This window comes from Carassius auratus, chromosome 10, assembly GCF_003368295.1.
Source record: "Carassius auratus strain Wakin chromosome 10, ASM336829v1, whole genome shotgun sequence".
Taxonomy (NCBI): Eukaryota; Metazoa; Chordata; class Actinopteri; order Cypriniformes; family Cyprinidae; genus Carassius; species Carassius auratus.
In genome coordinates, this window is record NC_039252.1 from 1768924 (window position 1) to 1786095 (window position 17172).

General features: G+C 38.4%; 1 protein-coding gene across 1 annotated transcript in view; it reads right to left on the reverse strand.

Annotated features, from left to right (window-relative positions):
• The window catches only part of LOC113109524 (ciliary neurotrophic factor receptor subunit alpha-like), a 156025-nt gene that overhangs the window by 64973 nt on the left and 73880 nt on the right, over nt 1–17172 (reverse strand). Inside the window, exon 3 of the mRNA XM_026273100.1 lies at nt 8689–8922. Within this exon, the coding sequence (XP_026128885.1) occupies nt 8689–8922 (234 nt within the window). The remainder of the gene's footprint in view (nt 1–8688; nt 8923–17172) is intronic.

Consider the following 17172-nt stretch of genomic DNA (forward strand, 5'->3'; position numbering starts at 1 on the left):
AGAGGGAAGTCTAACCTCATGCCGTTACTGTACACAAATTAGAGACACATTCTTTCCTCATTTTGCAAGCCTCTACCAAGAATTTCATTGGAAATCCAACTCCAACAAAGTAACCCAGACCTGTTAGGTCAAACCACAGAATGTGCAAATCTAGCTGCTAGCCATGGAAGTCTTGACATTGGAAAATGGCAACCATTGGAACAAACATCAAACTCTTTGTTCACTTAAATTGTTGCACAGATGCATACAGTATATACAATGCCATTCCAAATCCATGAACCACCTTCAACCAAAATGGAGCTTCAAATTAACGTGTGTCTCTCATATGACATGATTAGCAAGAATAGAGAATGTTCAAAATCCATGAGTTCGTAAGTCCACATTCAGTAAACAAGAATAATTAATGCTAAGAAATCAAAAGTTAACCGGGAATCCACTTTAAATGCAGAAATGACCCAACCTCAGCACATCTCAAACACAATCAGAGCCAACACAGCTTATGTTAATAGCCATTCTATGGCATGTAGTGTAATTTTTATAATTGCTCAGGGTTTTAATAATTCACAGTATGAGGCCAGCACTGCCCTCATTTCAACGGAGGTGAAGGACCTTTAGGGGGAGCAGCGATAGACTGTACAGCATTATTCCTACATTATTTATATACTTGGCTAAGATCCTAATCATAATGAACAGCGTTTATTTTTCATCTCTAAATGAAGGCCCCTTTTATCAGGATGAAAATAATGCCCTCAAAACTCAAACAGCATTTGAATTGCTAGAGAGTGCAGTTATAACTAGGTTATAATTACTATGATGGCCCTTGGAAGTGGCTTAAATCCAGATTTAGGGTTTGTATAGATTATGTTCCACAGTTTAGTATTCAGCATATTATGTGTGTGTGTGTGTGTGTGTGTGTGTGTGTGTGTGTGTGTGTGTGTGTGAATGAGGTGTTGTATTGTGAATCGCCGGAGTGTGACTCTGCATTCCATTATTCGAGGCAAGACGAGAGAGATTCCCAGTGGAAATGCTCTGTAATCATTTTTACTTTTGGAAACGCAATGACACTAAGAGTCTTAGCTGCCAGACCTGCAATTTCTATTTTTTATTTTTATTTTTTATTTTTTTGGTGGGCAGCTCTAGTAATTGAATTATTCATAAGAGAATAGTTCATTTTGGTAAAAGAGAAAGTCATTTTGGTATTTTTTTTTGTTTTTTTTTTTTGCAAACAGAGAACCTCTGAACCGCCTTAAGGGCATCTATATGATGGTATATGGCTAAACGCTAATAAAGCTAAAACAGGAGAATAAACCAAACGTATTGATGATTTAACTGACCATTCAGGTGCATCAGTGGCATCTGCCCCAACTGCCTTAATAAAACTGACATCATAACTGGAAAAATATATATTATTGTTGTTTATTGGCTCATTGTTCACTGAGGCATTTCATGGGGTCTTTAAAGATTTCAGTTGAAAAAAAAAAATCCTATGCAGAGAAAACAGTTCACACAGCTTGCTTTTATCTAGTTGAACTTCAAAAGAATTTCAAAAGTCTTTCACAGCGTGGGAGTTGTTAGTCCTTCCATATCTTATTATCAAACTTACTCCTCACACGCTTTACAGCCGTTTAATTCCCAGTTTGAGCAGAGGGCACACCCAAGGCATGTGCCATACTGCAGGGAACAGGAAATGAGTGTTGGCACTCGCATCTTGCTCAGAGTGAGTTGTTTCCTCTGTAGAGGCCGCATTCTGTTGTCAATTTAGATACAAGCAGGTGGTGTGTGTTCAGGCTCTTTCTGAAATGTTTAATTAATCAGAGCAAAAATGTTGACAAGCGACAATCTCAAAGAACATATGATTGAGTTACAGGCGGCTGAAAAATAAAAGGTCTTTTGAGTTATTTGGCTTAAGGTTCTGCTGGGTGTGAGAAAGGTTATCCTGTGCCCATTTGTCACGGCTGAATAAGCTGCAATTTGAAGCAATTGCACAATGGCTTTTCTCAACTAAGGAACAAATAACATTTTAGAGAAAGTAAGTATAGTTTGGATGGGTGGGTGAGGACATTGAGTAGTTTGGGTGTTTGGTAGGGTAGGTTGGGTAGATAGAGGCGTTGGTGCATACAGTTAGATGGCTGGTAAGGGTGATGGTTAACTTAAGTTAGGACGGTAGATAGGTTAGATTGGTGGGTTAGAGATAGAAGAAGTGGGAGAGGTATAGAGTAGATGGGAAGGTGGGTGGTAGTGTAGGGCAGATAGGTGGGTGTGTGATTGCATGGCTGGAAGTTAAGTGTGTGTGGTAGGGTAGGTAGATTTTGGGATAGGTGGAGTGGGGATTGGAATAGGTAAGGGTATGTAGGGTTGCTAGGTGGGTGAATCGATAGGGATGGTAAAACGTGGAGTTTAGAGTGTATACAGTGGCATGCAGAGGTTTGGGAACCCCTTGCACAATCTGTGATTCAAACGTTTAAGAGAGATCATACTAAATGCATGCTATTGTTTTAATTAAGACTGTCCTGAGTAAGATAAAACTGAAATAGTTTTGAGTCTAGACGCAATCCAGAAATTCTGGCTTGAAAATGTCATTGATTTTAAGGAATCAAGATTTTCCCAAAAGACCCTTGTCAGCTTTGCTTTTCACTGACATGAGCGAGCTGTATTATGTTTATTTACATGTCCTGGATGTTCAGCTGTGACAGGTGCCTAAGGTATCTGAGGCTTCCACTACATATAAACACACACACATACACATATAACCCCAACCTGAGTGTGTTTGCATGCACATGTGTGGGCTGTCTTTTGAAGTTAAGCCTTTACAGATAAACAGCTTCAGCAGGTCTTCAGCGTGATGAGCTAACTCAACGTGGGACACACTCCGTGCTGACGGTGGATGGATAAAAGCGAGCACCCACCACTTAGGATTCCAATCGAGCCAAGATCAATAGTGGTGTGTTATTCCGCAATAAAACAGGCTCATCGGAAAGAAGCCGATCTTGTGTTTTGTCACGTTTGATTTATTTCATCTCGCTGGAGAACTTCTGCGTGGGTTCTGAGAGGCCGAGTTCTTGGTGTTTGTTTGGAGAGAAAGAGGGTATAAGTCCAACGGCTCCCATTGTTTCTCCGTTAAGATTACGCAGACCCTCTTAAAGCGGTTGCTAATCCGACATGGCTCATCTTGGTGGTACACGGGGTGCGTTATGTAATGTTTAAAGCTCAGCTACTGTTTTCAAACCAGTCCTGAAAATGTTCTGATGGGTTGAGTGGATGCAGATGTTTTGGTGGAGGGCTTGCAGATGGTTGTCGAATTCTTTTTGTCACTTAATGCCAGCTATGTCTTTAGCGACGCATTATTCTATGAATATCCTCAGACTTTCTGCCGCAGTTCCCCAGTACAATCAAAAGTCTGATTAAAAACATAGATTCTGAATTTCAAGGTATAGAGAAATCTCCAGATGCCACGGCCCTGTTTGGTCTGTATTGACATTGTCTACTTCAGCTATAAATAACAATGCTATTAAGTTACTAGGGAATAAGGTTATGCCTGAGGAAATGAACCACAAAAAAATGTAAATTACTTATTGATTCTCTTGCTTTTCAGACCCACATCCATCTTAGGATTGAAAATATGTTTGACAGTAACCATATTCAAGCTGAATAACATAGAAAAGCTTTGCTAGAAATTACTGATGGTCTGGAATGGGTAAGTATTTAGCAATGTGTTCTGTTTCCCTTTTCTTCCTGCATCTGTCTTTCTCTTTGAGAACACGCAGACAGTATGGAAAGAATGGGGAAAATTTGATTAGAGAGGAAATCCTTGAGAAAGCTTGTAAATTACAGCTAAAGTTCAGCAATCCTTCCTCCCAAAGGATGAGACAAGCTGCTAAACGGCATAAATCTTCTGCAGAGAACTTCAGCATGTCACGTCTCTATAATTCTCGTTCCTTTTCCTCTCACTCCTGCGCAGTATAATTGATCAGCATTGAAAATTTCAGCCGCAGATCTGATAATGAAATGTTCTCCATTTACCCAGAAACTTTGATTTAGAGTCATATTTTTGTATATATATATCATTGGAATCATTGAATTATTGGCAAAATGTTACAAAATGTTTTGCCCGTCTTCTGTATTTGTATATTACTATCTTTTAGTAAAATATATCTAGATATTTTACAATATCTACAATACCAAAATAACTATCTATTAATAATAATGCAAGTTTTATCTGAACATAATAGACACAGTTTTCAAATGCTCTTGGTAAAACAAGTTGTTTTTCTTTTTACTGAGAAAGGTCTGCAGAGAGAATTGGAGATAAGCAAAATCTTTAAAACAGAAGTAAATCTTTGCCTCTTATGCTGGCGAGTCATGTCTAGGTTCGTCTCACAGAGCTTTTCTCTGCAGCTCTGATGTAATAAATGTATTCTACATTTGGCCGACCCGTTCACCACAATCCCAGGGGATCCCAATGATAAACAAAATATCAATCACAGACAATAAAGCTAGCAGGGGAAAGGAGCTCAGCCTTAAGAAAATACAAACAAGAACTTGGGCCATCTCCCATAGAAATGAACCAAAAAATTGTTTGACCAAAGCAATGATCAAAAGTTCAGACTTTTTAATAGAGCGTGTAGTTGAAAGCAAGTTTCCTTTCCAGTCCCATGAGGGGAGGAGCAAAACCATGTTTCATATTTTGCTAATGACACAGAATTATATATATATATATATATATATTATTGTTTTTAAACTATAGAGAAAACAATATTAACGTCACATCAGTGGACTGTGTATTTTGATTGTCTGGGATTGTTTTTACCCTTTTTCAGCTTTAGTTTTGTCTGTGAACAATTTAATTATGTGCCGTGATCATTATAGCTATGCTGTATAGTTACCATTACAGTTATCGTCCTTGATGCATTTTCTTTACCTTCTAGACCTGAAAGCTTAAAAACACAATATGCTTTCACTTTATGGAAAAGAGCAGCTCAGGCATTCCTCAAAGTATCCCCTTTTGGGTTTCACGGCGGAAACAAGGATGATAACTTAAGGTATCATAAAAAAGTTTGGTTTGCCTCTTCCTGTATTAAGGTAATAAATGTTTAATTGTTACGGCATCATGTGAACTCAAGTAAAGTGATGATGACCTCGACATATGTCTTCTCTCCAACCTCCTCTGTGACAACCACCGCAAAGCAGCCCAACACGAGCTTGCTATCTCTGACAACGCCTCTGCTCGCTTCTCCTCGCATACTTTGTGGTCCTGCCTGAACCCTCAGCATTGCTTACTGTAGACCCAGCACTTTGTCCTGCAGAAAAGCAGCTTTATCCCAGGGCAGACAAAACATGCCACTTTAATGGCTTTCTCTTGTTTCTCACAGCTAAATGGAGACAGACCACAAGCAACAGAAAAGTCATAGCAGTGAAAACGATGGGACAAGTTTTGAACTTTACAAGAGGTAACTTGCTCGTGAATATATTTTTATTGTGTCCTTATACTTCTTATAGACTTATTTTCAGTCTGGCATTACTTTCAGTGAGCTCTTTTTATGCTTTAGTTGTTATCTTGGCATGGCACTTAAGGCCAATGTTTCTTCATCTTTTAAAAGACAACTCTTTGGCAGGTAGTCATCATTTTTGTGCAGGATATGACCTGTCATCGATTCCAATCCATGGACACATCTAGTGCACGGGAGACATTTGGGATAGGTAACTTTCAGAAAGAATAAATGAAAGTCCAACATTTAAGTAGCAAACAGCGCTCACACGAGGTAAGAATTATTAGTAAACTTTTCTATGCTTATGCATCATATTTCCTGCCAACCAATAATGGTACAGAGGGCCGTATTAATCTTACTGAGTGTTTCAAGACAGCGTTATGAAACTATGATAGATGAGGTCATTATTTATCCCAAAATCATGTGGTTGCAAGCACCCAGTGATTTAAAAAAGTTAGAATCTAAGACACTATGCAATATACTGTAACCTCAAGAAAATTCAGTCACATTTAAGCAGTTTAGTTGTGGGTCTTGTTAAAGGTTGAATTCTTGAAGATTTTTCACTAAATTTACTGAGGCTATTTGCAGGGCAGGAATAAAAATAAAAATAAAATAAAATAAAATACTCCTTGAGGATTATCATCCATCATCTAGCATTAGCAATATTTTATTTTAACCAAATTGCTTAAATAGTCTCATTTTTAAACAAAACATACAGGATGTACACCGCAGTTTTATATATATCTAAGAGGTATATAACATAAACTGTATAATGTAACATATTGGGTTACTAACTACCATTTTTGTCGTGTAATTTGGAATCATAAAACAGACGTAAAGATTTGTTGCTATTCACATTTCTACACGACTTTAACTAACTTTATTAAGCTTACTATTTGTGAGTAAGATACCCACAAAGATGAACCCGGGGGACTTTTGGGAACTCAAATTTGTTGCGACTATTCTGAGTTGTGGTGCAATAGTTAATGGAAATATGCTTGAGATGTTGTGCCATGGTGCTCGTGTGGGTAAAATAGGTTTGAGTCCAGTTTGAGATGCTAACGGATTCGACTCCTCTTCCCTCTTCGTAGAATTTCTTACAATTTCCTGTTTCTAGCTACCAGTCCAAACTTAAACCAGAAATGCATGGACATTGAGAACATACAGTAGTTGGCATTTATACACTGGAACCATGAGGATTTCACTGGGGGTGAGGCTAGCTAGTACAATGCTTAAGAAATACTAGAAAGGAAAAAAAAAAACGTTCACTGCGACTGGATCCTGCTAGCTTGAATCATCCGTGGGCACAAACAAAACCATCATAATTATCAAGGAAACCATAACTTATTTCCTATGGTTTGTTTGTGAAAGTTGACCTACAAGCTGTTTTGGTTGAATGACCACTAAAGACTGTTTAGAGGAACTACAGGAATCCCTGTAAATGGCCAGACCCGGTTCTTCCCCTCTAATTCCTGGCAAGCGCTCCCGTCACAGATAGGCAGAGCGTTTGACGTACTTGCGGAGGGGCCTCTCCCTGTCTGTGGGATTGGGACCATGCCATTTTCATTCAGGCACTTAGATGCAGAACTTATCTTGTTAGCTGAGCCGGCTTGCCCGTGACCCAGCCGCTGTGAGAGAGGAACTGCGGCCCCAGGGCCACCAGCCCGTCAGGCTAAGCTCACAATCGGTTTTATGTGCTGTAAAGTCACACAATGAAATACTGTTCTCACCTTCGCTCGGTTAAAAGATTCTAAAACGGGACCATCTGCTAAACTGTGTGGACTTTTGAAAACTTTTTGTGCTTCATCCACATGCAGTAACACACTGATGTAGCAGGTGAAGTATGTGGTTACAAATCTGAGGTCACAAGAGATGCATTTAGGTGTAAATGGCAATCTGTCTCGACTGATCGCTTGTGTTTAGATCAACTGGAACAGATGTTAATTCCAGAAGTAAACAGAGGAGACATGTAGGATTAATGTAAATTCTGTCATCATTCACTCACCATCGCATCTTTCCAACCCTGTATGAAAGTGATTTGGGCTTGAAGCGACTACCCCCATCCCTTGAATTTGTTCTCTATTTTATCTTACGAGAAACAATCGAGATAGACAATCAAGACATTTAGCTTGCAGAGACAGAATAAAAGAAACAAAGTGGAAATGTGCTGTAGTTTTTGCCAATAAAATCTGCATGCTCTTGAAACCATGCATTTTTAAAGCTTGTAAAATGAATTTCCTTTAGATGAATTAGACCATTTTTAGTAATCATGTGATCTCGCTTACATTTTGTACAAGTTATTTTCAGGAGCAGTGGAAGCATGCAGAGGCGGGTGATGAAGCACATTCCTCGTCATGTTCTCATAAGAGGACTCATCTCCACTTTTCCCCTCTTCATTCGTCTAATTTGATTAGGCAATGAAATTGCTGTCAGGTGGCGTTACGGGTAGCATCTTGTCACATAATATTGATTATGGTGCTTTGCACCATGGCAGTTCATAATTTAGCCTTGAAGTTGAGGTAAAGGATTTAAGGGTAAGATCGCATAAACCACGTCGACCACCTTTGTTATGCATGTTTATGAAGTGCTCGGCCTATCCAAAGACATTATATGTTTAACATGCAGCTACATCACATATTTATTTATTATATTAAATTGTCTATCTGATTTACAATTGACTTATTTTGAATGCTCACATTTTTTGTGACTGAATTGTTTTTTGGGGGGCCACTCAGAAGCCAGGGGGAGGCTGTCGTATTGCGCACATCTGGACGTCTCCCATCAGCTCTCCCATCGTGTTGTGTGTCCTCATAAAAAAAGATCTAGCATGACAAATTAATCCAGTTGACAAACAGATAAGACATAAAACTTGCACCCAGTGACTCCCACACAGATAGAAGCAGCTGTTTGATGGAGAAGACAAGGCTTGGGATCAGGGGCCGGAGGAGAACCGAGGAGCGCTCGGGGTCAAACAATGACGTTTGTTGTTAATATTTAGACTCTTCAAATCACAAAGGAGACATCCAAACAAGAGGTTACCGGCCTGTAAGAGATAACCGTGCAGCAAGTGGTGGAAACGAGCGCAGTGCTTGTTTAGAAAAAATAAGTGTCTTGGTAAACACTGTGCAGGGTTATTCCGAGTTCTTGGAAGGATGTAGTGAATATGAGGAAGAGGAAAGCAGGATAAACAGACACTACTTACGTCCAACGCGGAGATTGATCTGGTCACGCCGCTGGCCGTCGGGGTTCTGGAAGCAGCTGTACAGGCCGTTGCTACTCATGTTCACTTCCATCAGGATGAGCCGCGGTCCTTCTTCCCGTCGGCGGGCCTTCACGTCTGTACCGTTCACCTTCCATGTAGCCGAGGCGTCGTTGTCCAGCGAGCCGCACTGCATAGTGACATCACTTCCAATCCTTTCATACTGAATCCTGGCACCTGAGGAAACACAACAGATGGTCGAATTAAATTACAACACTTAAGCTGAAAAAAGTGCAGTGAAAAGTGCAGTATCAGATAATGTGTTTCTGTCTTTCCTAAAGCATACAATAAGACATTATTGGCCAGGACAAAAGATAGTTTTGTTGATTTATTGTGTAACTGAAATACCAATAATAACCAGGAGAGAGAGAGAGAGAGCGAGAGAGAGAGAGAGAGAGAGACATAATATGGGACTTTTAATTAGAACAAGCATGAAAAACAAAGGGACTCTTATTTTGAAATTTCTATGCTTCACAATTGCTGATTGCTCATTCTAAAACACCAGGAAAAAAAAGAAAAAAAAAGAAAATGCACTACTCACACAACTTAATCATCATAAATGCTCTAAATCGTAACCCGATCTCATAAAAGTGCATTTTAGTGACATGGTTTTCTGTTTCTATTTGGTGTACTATACTCAGAAATAGACACAGAAATGTGCACATGATACGCAATTGGTAGATTTAGGAGTGTGAGGTAGGTGTGTATTATATGTATGCCAAAATGCATATTGTATGTACATCAAATAGTCTAAAAAGTTTCTAACATTACATTGTAAATTTGGGTTAGATGAAAAGGAATCATGAAACAGCCTATAATGTGACTTAAAAAAGGAGCCCGGTCTCGTGAAAATGCATATCAGCAGCACCATTTTTTGGGTTATTTTTTTATTTTTTTAAACTTACTATGTGTTCCACATAGCTGTTAAGTCCAATCAAAACTTTTTATAGACCGTATTATTTGCAAATTTGGGTGACATGCTCACACTGTCGAGCTGTGCAACATTCTTTATAAAACCAATACAGATTGCATTTTTTGTTTTCCATTTTATTTTTTATATTTATTTTTGGTATATAAACATGTTTTACACGAATGTCTTTGACCTAAGTGTTTGCGTGTCGCATCTTTTGCTGTGTTTTGCACATGACACAAAAAAGAATGTGGTGTTCAAGATAATGTCTCAAGTCCTGTTTTATGGGCACTAACGATTTATTCAATCGTCTCTCACTCCTACAAAACCCTGGGCTCAAAGATAATCCAGTGTGAATTCCCACTGGTATTTAGGACATTTTGGTGGTGTACTTGTGCGCAAATCTCAACCATGCTCATTTCTTCGTGACTTCGTGCGTGTGATAGAATGTGAAGAGAACAAGCTTGTTTCTGTCACATTTGTCATATGAGGTTGTGTGAGGGGAAAAATCTATAAATGAATTGGCTATGAATATCACGTCAAATATAGAATACAAAAGGCTTTCTGTGATGAGAAAATAGCAGGGCTATTTATTTTTTCTACTTACAATCAGTTTAGTCATTACTTTTTCACAGGAACAAGGAGTATGTGGTTGTTTTCTTACAGAATCTTTTTTTACACCCCAAGGCGTGTTGTTATAGGCTTTGACATCAAACAAAAATATATTTCTTCATGTCGCAACTATGAGCAATGCCCTATAGATGTCCACTGTCATGCGAACAGCTGCAACAATGAAAGAAACACAAGAAAAATGTAGGTTCAGAATGCATAATCAGGCAAACAAACAAAATTTGGAGAACACATCAATGCTCTTCTTTGACTTTCGTTATGCCGTTGTGACTCCCATAATGCACAAAGTTCGGAAAAAGCAATTTCTCTTTCTTCCGCTGACCTGACTAACTACCCCCGTAGCTTAATCCACATGCTCTGGGCAAACCAAATCCATGAATTTTACATTTACTCTGATGTCAAAGCCTATGATACCACTGTGTTCAGTAGAATAGAAAGCGAAAGGCTGTTGCGTTCAAAAGAGGAGGATGGTGACAGTGGCGAATGTCAAAGAAATGCCCATTAGGACTGGTTCAGTTCAGATAACATGACATGCAGTTATACATTTGGCTGCACATTTTCTGCTTAAAACAAACATGTTTATATATTTTCAGATAACAACCTATAATCTTATAAGTGATGTCAAAAAAAAAAAAAAAAAAATGATATTAATATCTTTGAGATAAGAACATAGCGCTAGTGTTGAAACAGGGAAACTAAGTCAATTTAATGTCCGCTAAGCAACCAAAAACTTGTGCCTTGGAATCCAAACGGGATATTATTATAATGTGATCTATCATTTCGAAATTAAAGAATGGGAATAAAATATCTTTTTGAATAAGTTCGGTGTTCGTTTTAGCTCAAAGAAAAATCTTAGGTCACCTTGTACTGTGAACTAACTTGAATGTCTGTTGATTTCATCATCCTGATTATCATTCTATAGATTCTTCACTACTTTAAAATTAAGGGTAATTATATTCTCTTTGCTTTAAACTAACGTGTGATGCATTGCCTGCAACCATACTGTTTTGTGTTCAACACAACTCCCCCTACACACTATCATTTCTTTGAACCAGTTTAATTGTGTCCATTGACCATACATAATTATCATTCTCAAACACATGTTAGAAATAAATAAAAAAATAATAATAATTGCAAGGAGGTTAAACGCCTGAATTCAGGCTGAACTTCTCAAAAGCTCTTTTTTTTGAGAAACCCTCTAAAGACAGTTCTTTGTAGGGAATCTCAGTTGTGTAAGCCTGTGAAATATCTCCTCTCCAAATAACTCTGGCACGGGAGTCATTGCTTTGCCCTCTGCCTTGTTCCCTTTGAGGATTCTCATTAAGGGGTTGTCTCTCACTTGTCGGCCCACTTTTGCCAGACTGTGTTGTTACGGAGCATCAAATAAATCCATTTCTTGTTTCCCACATGCTTATCTGTTGAGGCGCTGGGCAGACGGTGATAGGGCGCATAAAAGGTGGCGCATTGGAACAACACACCAAAGCCCAGGAACAATTGCTCGTATCTGTTACCTTTCGATATCTCAGAATACCTAATTCCCATTATGTAATTAGCAGGTACTACTTTTAGGGCCATATCAGATTTTAGGTTTGCTTTCTTTCCAAGTGTTACCACATGGTGGCATAGCTAATACTCTGCAACTCAATATTATCTTTAGGACAGGAAATTAGGGTATCATCTTTGATTCCACAGGCCAAAAACCTTACAGCGCATGCAAATGTGCTATTGACATGGGATACGTAGAGTTTCAAGGGCAATGAGTTCAAATTCCCATTAGGAATTTGACGGAAGGAAAATATGGTTTGAGTTTAAAGAAGTAGTCAAACTGACACTTGATAATGTAGATGTACACTGGCTGCAGAGGTTAGTGGAGGCGTCATGTAGGGATGAGAGGAGAGGGACTTTACACCCACATGGAAGTGCTAAAGGTTTATGAGCAGGACATATGCAGTGTTGCTTGTGGAGGGAATTCTAGACCGGCCAACAGAGGACCGGATGGACGAGAACTAGCAGTCCTGGCTAGATGAGGAACAGCTGTCCTTCTGAAAAATGCGGCAAAAGCACAAAGCAGTTAATTGGCTGTGCAAACAGAAGCTGTCTGTGTAATTGAGTGTCCTTTGTTTTCAAACTTTCTGAGAAAAGGCCCTTCATGACATATATAGTTATGAGTGAGAGCAAGGACACATCCTCTGCTGTGTTGCCAAATGCTGCTAATATTCCACATAATTCGACACTTTAACAAGTTATTAAAGTGAGAAATAGCCGTCACTTAAACTGACAGCAATAAAGAAAAAACAAAGCCCATGGATAGGTTATTGCTAACTTGATACTACATTTGGTAAGGTGAATGCATACATTTTTTTTAAACAAATTATTTCTCTCTTTCGCTCTCTGTCTCTCTCTCTCTCTCCATATATATATATATATATATATATATATATATATATATATATATATATATATATATATATATATATATATATATATATTAGTGGTGGGCATAGATATTTTGTTTTAATCTAGATTAATCTCACTGTGATCTTGAAATTAATCTAGATTAAAATGGCTCATTCGAATTCTGCCGAAGGCATTCAGAATATGTGTGTTACCCAAATAAAACTGACAAACAGTAAGTCTTTGGAGGGGTTTATCAAGCCAGGTGGTGCATTAGAAAAGGGGCTTATCTCCTGTTTCCAAAATGCATCACAAAGTGCTTGAAAAAGCTGTAAACTAATTCCACATTGCAGTGCGTATGCGTTGCATATTCTTTTACGCACCCATGTTAACAGATTCCAGTTGCCTTCCAGGAGTGTTGCGTCTGCAGCAGTGCAGCGATCGTTTACGTACTAAGTAGCGAACTGCAAACGCGTCCTGTGTGAAAGCACATCGAGTCCGTGCTGCACCACATAAGTAAGGCACATGGACTGCATACGCACTGCAGACGGAGTATGTGTGAAACAGGCGTGAGCAGGGCCGTAGCTGGGGTCAGCGGGACCCGGTGAAGATTGTACCAGTGGACCCTGTTTGAAATTGTTGAATTTGTATGTTCGTTTATTTTTATTTATTTGTGCTATTTACACAATGTTTAAGTTTTTTTTCAAGTTTGTAGGTGTCAAGGTACAGAAACCAAATAATTAAATGTAAAATAGCACTGGATAGTCTTCAATGTAAAAATGAAATATACAATCAAACCTACATTTATTCAGCTTTATTTATATTATTATTTACCTATAAAATTTCTCACATTATTACAGTTTTGCAATATATATATATATATATCAAAAATTATATCTGGTGTCTGAATAATTTTTGGTTTGACTGTTAAAACTATAAAGTAATTCAGTCAAGAGCAGTGAGTGATTTTCATTTTCGTGGATTAACATTACAGCAGCCAGTAGCTAAATTAGGCGCGGTCACTTTAAGAGACGATGAACGCATCCAATATAATACACATCCCATTTTTTCCCCAACTGTTTAATTTCACTTAAGAAATAACTGACAGTTTTTTCGAGCATAATTTCCAAGGTGGATATTTTGACATATTTTGTATGTATTTGTCGGCACAAGAGCAAAAATAAGCAAATTCGATGTTCAAATGTTTTGAGACGCCTTTCTCTGCGTGAGCCCTGAACACCAGAACACCGCGAGTACTGAATTGTGCTCTTTCACATCTTTTTGTTTGTTCAAACTGCAATTTGAATTTGTTCATTCAGGTGCAGGAGGGACTTCGAGGAGAACTTCGCAGAAGAGAGCTCGGTTTAGTGTCGCAGTCCTTGATACGCGGCTCTCTCTCCGCGTGCGCACCGAACAACAGCGCGCAAATAACCAGCTACTCCGTTCAGCTTTTCCGCGTTTGTTTTTGGATGCTTTCATTTTTAAATCGACAAGAGGCAAGGGTTAAAAACACGTGAAAAAGATAAGCTTTCGTGACGATTCGCAGCAGTGGCCCGTCAACTGTCCTGAGCCTCTTTTAGGCTGGCCTCAGTCAGGCCCAGTCAGTTATCTAAAATATCAAGGTGAAAGTCATCATAGCTTGCTTAGTATAGACCCAGCTCCCAACCATTTTTTTTTTTCGCCCGATAAGAGTCTCATGTTAACGCAGCACTTTAACGCCGATAACGGCCCACCACTAATAAACGTAATGAATGCTATTTCATTCAGTATAGTAGTTTAAATGTTCACAAAGGCATACTAAAAACATTCATAAGAGCACTACACCTGAATGTTGTCACCTATATAGCAATGGTTCTCAATAAAAACTATAACAGGTACATGCATTGGTGCATGAATAATACCTAACTGATAAAATGATCAACCCCTAACACATGTAAATCCACACATTTTGATGCAATAAATATGGTATAATTCATTTCTATATAATTTATGTCTATACGTTTATGTCTATCCCTCCAAAACATCTACTGCAAATGTCTTTCTCTTCTAAAGTGTTTAATGAGTTGTATCTGTAGGGATTATTACAGCACAAGTTTTAACTCCACCTCAGATTTCACTAATTGTCAAACCCTGGTTACAGCAATGAATGGAGCTAGCAATTTATTACTCACAATCTCAGAAAATTGCTTTGTAAAAATGCACAGTGGAATCACACCTTTGATGCCAGACATTGCCTGCAGAAAACCCTATGGTAGCAATACTGTCATGTTTGGGATACTGGGTACTGGTTAATAGTCTTAACACCACAATTTTTAAGTTCAATCAGTAAACGTTTTTCAGTGACTGATTCTTAAAATGTTGTTCCCCCAATTATTCATATTTGGTCCATCCTTGATTTCATGGCAATAGCATGCGCTCAGAGCTGCCAGAGTTTACAAGGACTCATCGCACAGTAGCCATGCCTCCTGGTTGTGGGTGGGGTTGGGCAGAACTGGGGCATATGGAAGTTTTCCCTCTCTGGCTGATATTGTATTGCAACAAAGAGGGATTTTCACACAAACAAAGGTCATGAAATGCTACATAGCCTAGAAAGGTCAATAGGATTAGAAAGCATCAGATTGATGCTACATGGATCAGACAGCTTCATCATCAAGCTCCTGGGCTTAGACGCTCTACATTGGGAATGTGTATTCGGCTACTTGGTTTATTTTTTTACACTTGTCAGTGGGAGAGCTTGCTTACTCGTAGCCGCTGGCGCTGTTCCTCGTTCTCTCTCCTCCCAGACCTCCCGTGATGCACAACAGACTTTAGCTGAAGACCAACACACTTTCTACAAGTTTTGCTTTAGCTTGTGACCTAAGGAAACCCTTAATGGGTGTAAGCTTGGCATGCCAACTACAATAAATTATTATCCAATTTATATTTAGAGATGGATTACTCAAACCATGTTCAAAGTTAGTGTTCGATCCTTTCCCACAATTTACAGAATTATTGCTAGTCCATGCTTTACACCCACTAGTTGATTTTAATACCAAGATCATAAAATGATCTTTGATGGTTGCATTTCTTGAGAACAAATCATAAACAGCCCACAAAGAATATTATTATGCATGCATACAGGGTTGTTAATGTGTTAATGCAATATAAAACTATAGGAATTGCCTATAATCAGTGCTGGGAAGGTGACTTTGGAAATGTACAGTTTTAGGCTACTGATTACAAGTTTCCCTATTTAAAATGTAATAAGTAGTGTAACTATTTCAATTACTTTATTAAAGCAATGTAACTGATTACATTCGATTGCTCTTTGTTTACTTTTCTAAATTTTTAACAGATGTTTTCAGCTGTTAATCATTTTCAAACATTTAAAGCAGGCAGGGTTAACCTTACAGTAGTACTCGACACTGATTACTGTCGGACTTTCAAAATCCTTCATCACTTGAATTAAGCTTGTAATAATTTAATTTTAAAACACAGCGACCACAAGATCAGACTTTAGCACTTGTTTTTACTTCGAGATCATTCTGACGGAATTGCAGATTTAAAATCGTAACAAGAAACAGTTTAATAGCTGTGATACTGTTTCTGAAATCAAATCTTTGCATGACTATGAAACACTGACATCTAAGAATGCATTGAAACAACAACAACAACAAAACTGTTAATCTAAAATAAAAGGTATATGCATAAACCTCAAATACGCAATAAATCAGTAATCTGATAAGCATGTGTCCTATTCTGTGTCTTAAACTCCTGAAACATTGGATTCTCATATTTTAGAGAAGTCAAAGCAATTTGGGAAAGAAATCTGTCTATTATTATAGTTACTTCTTGACCATTGGTCACAATATATCTGCTTAGTGTCATGTCTAACAATGTCCTTCAACTGCAGCTAAATCATATTATCTCATCCAGGGATTCAGTTCTGTGCAACTCTGATTTATCTGTTAGGTTTACATAATATATCTTTATATAACATTTATATAATAAATGTAATAGTCCGAAGGAAAACTGAGTAGGATATAATGATGTGGGCAATATACTGCCCTGTGCAGGTGTAGGTTTATAGAAAAATGATTCATACCATTAAAATAGCCACATTACCAGATTCCGTGCATCATTCTATGGTTTCTTTTTAAATAATGCCTTATTATTTTCCCAGTTCATTGCACAATGGAACTTTTGATAAAACTTGTTTCCCCAGACACATGAGGAGCCTGCCAGAGGAGATGAAACAGGATGTACAACTCAACAGTCCCTTGTGATGGAGAGCAGCATGAGGCAACGCTCCAATGCAAATTGGCACCAGAGGAGATTAAAGCACCCCATCCCACTCCCACCCAGAGCCCTAATACACAAAGGCAACCCTGATTGAACTGGATCCTAATTTCAGAAATGCACTCCAAAGCAATGGCACCCCTCTCTCTTCATTTACTAATACACCGTAACATACATCCTTTGCATTCCACATGTGGAGCTGCTGCTGACAGGCT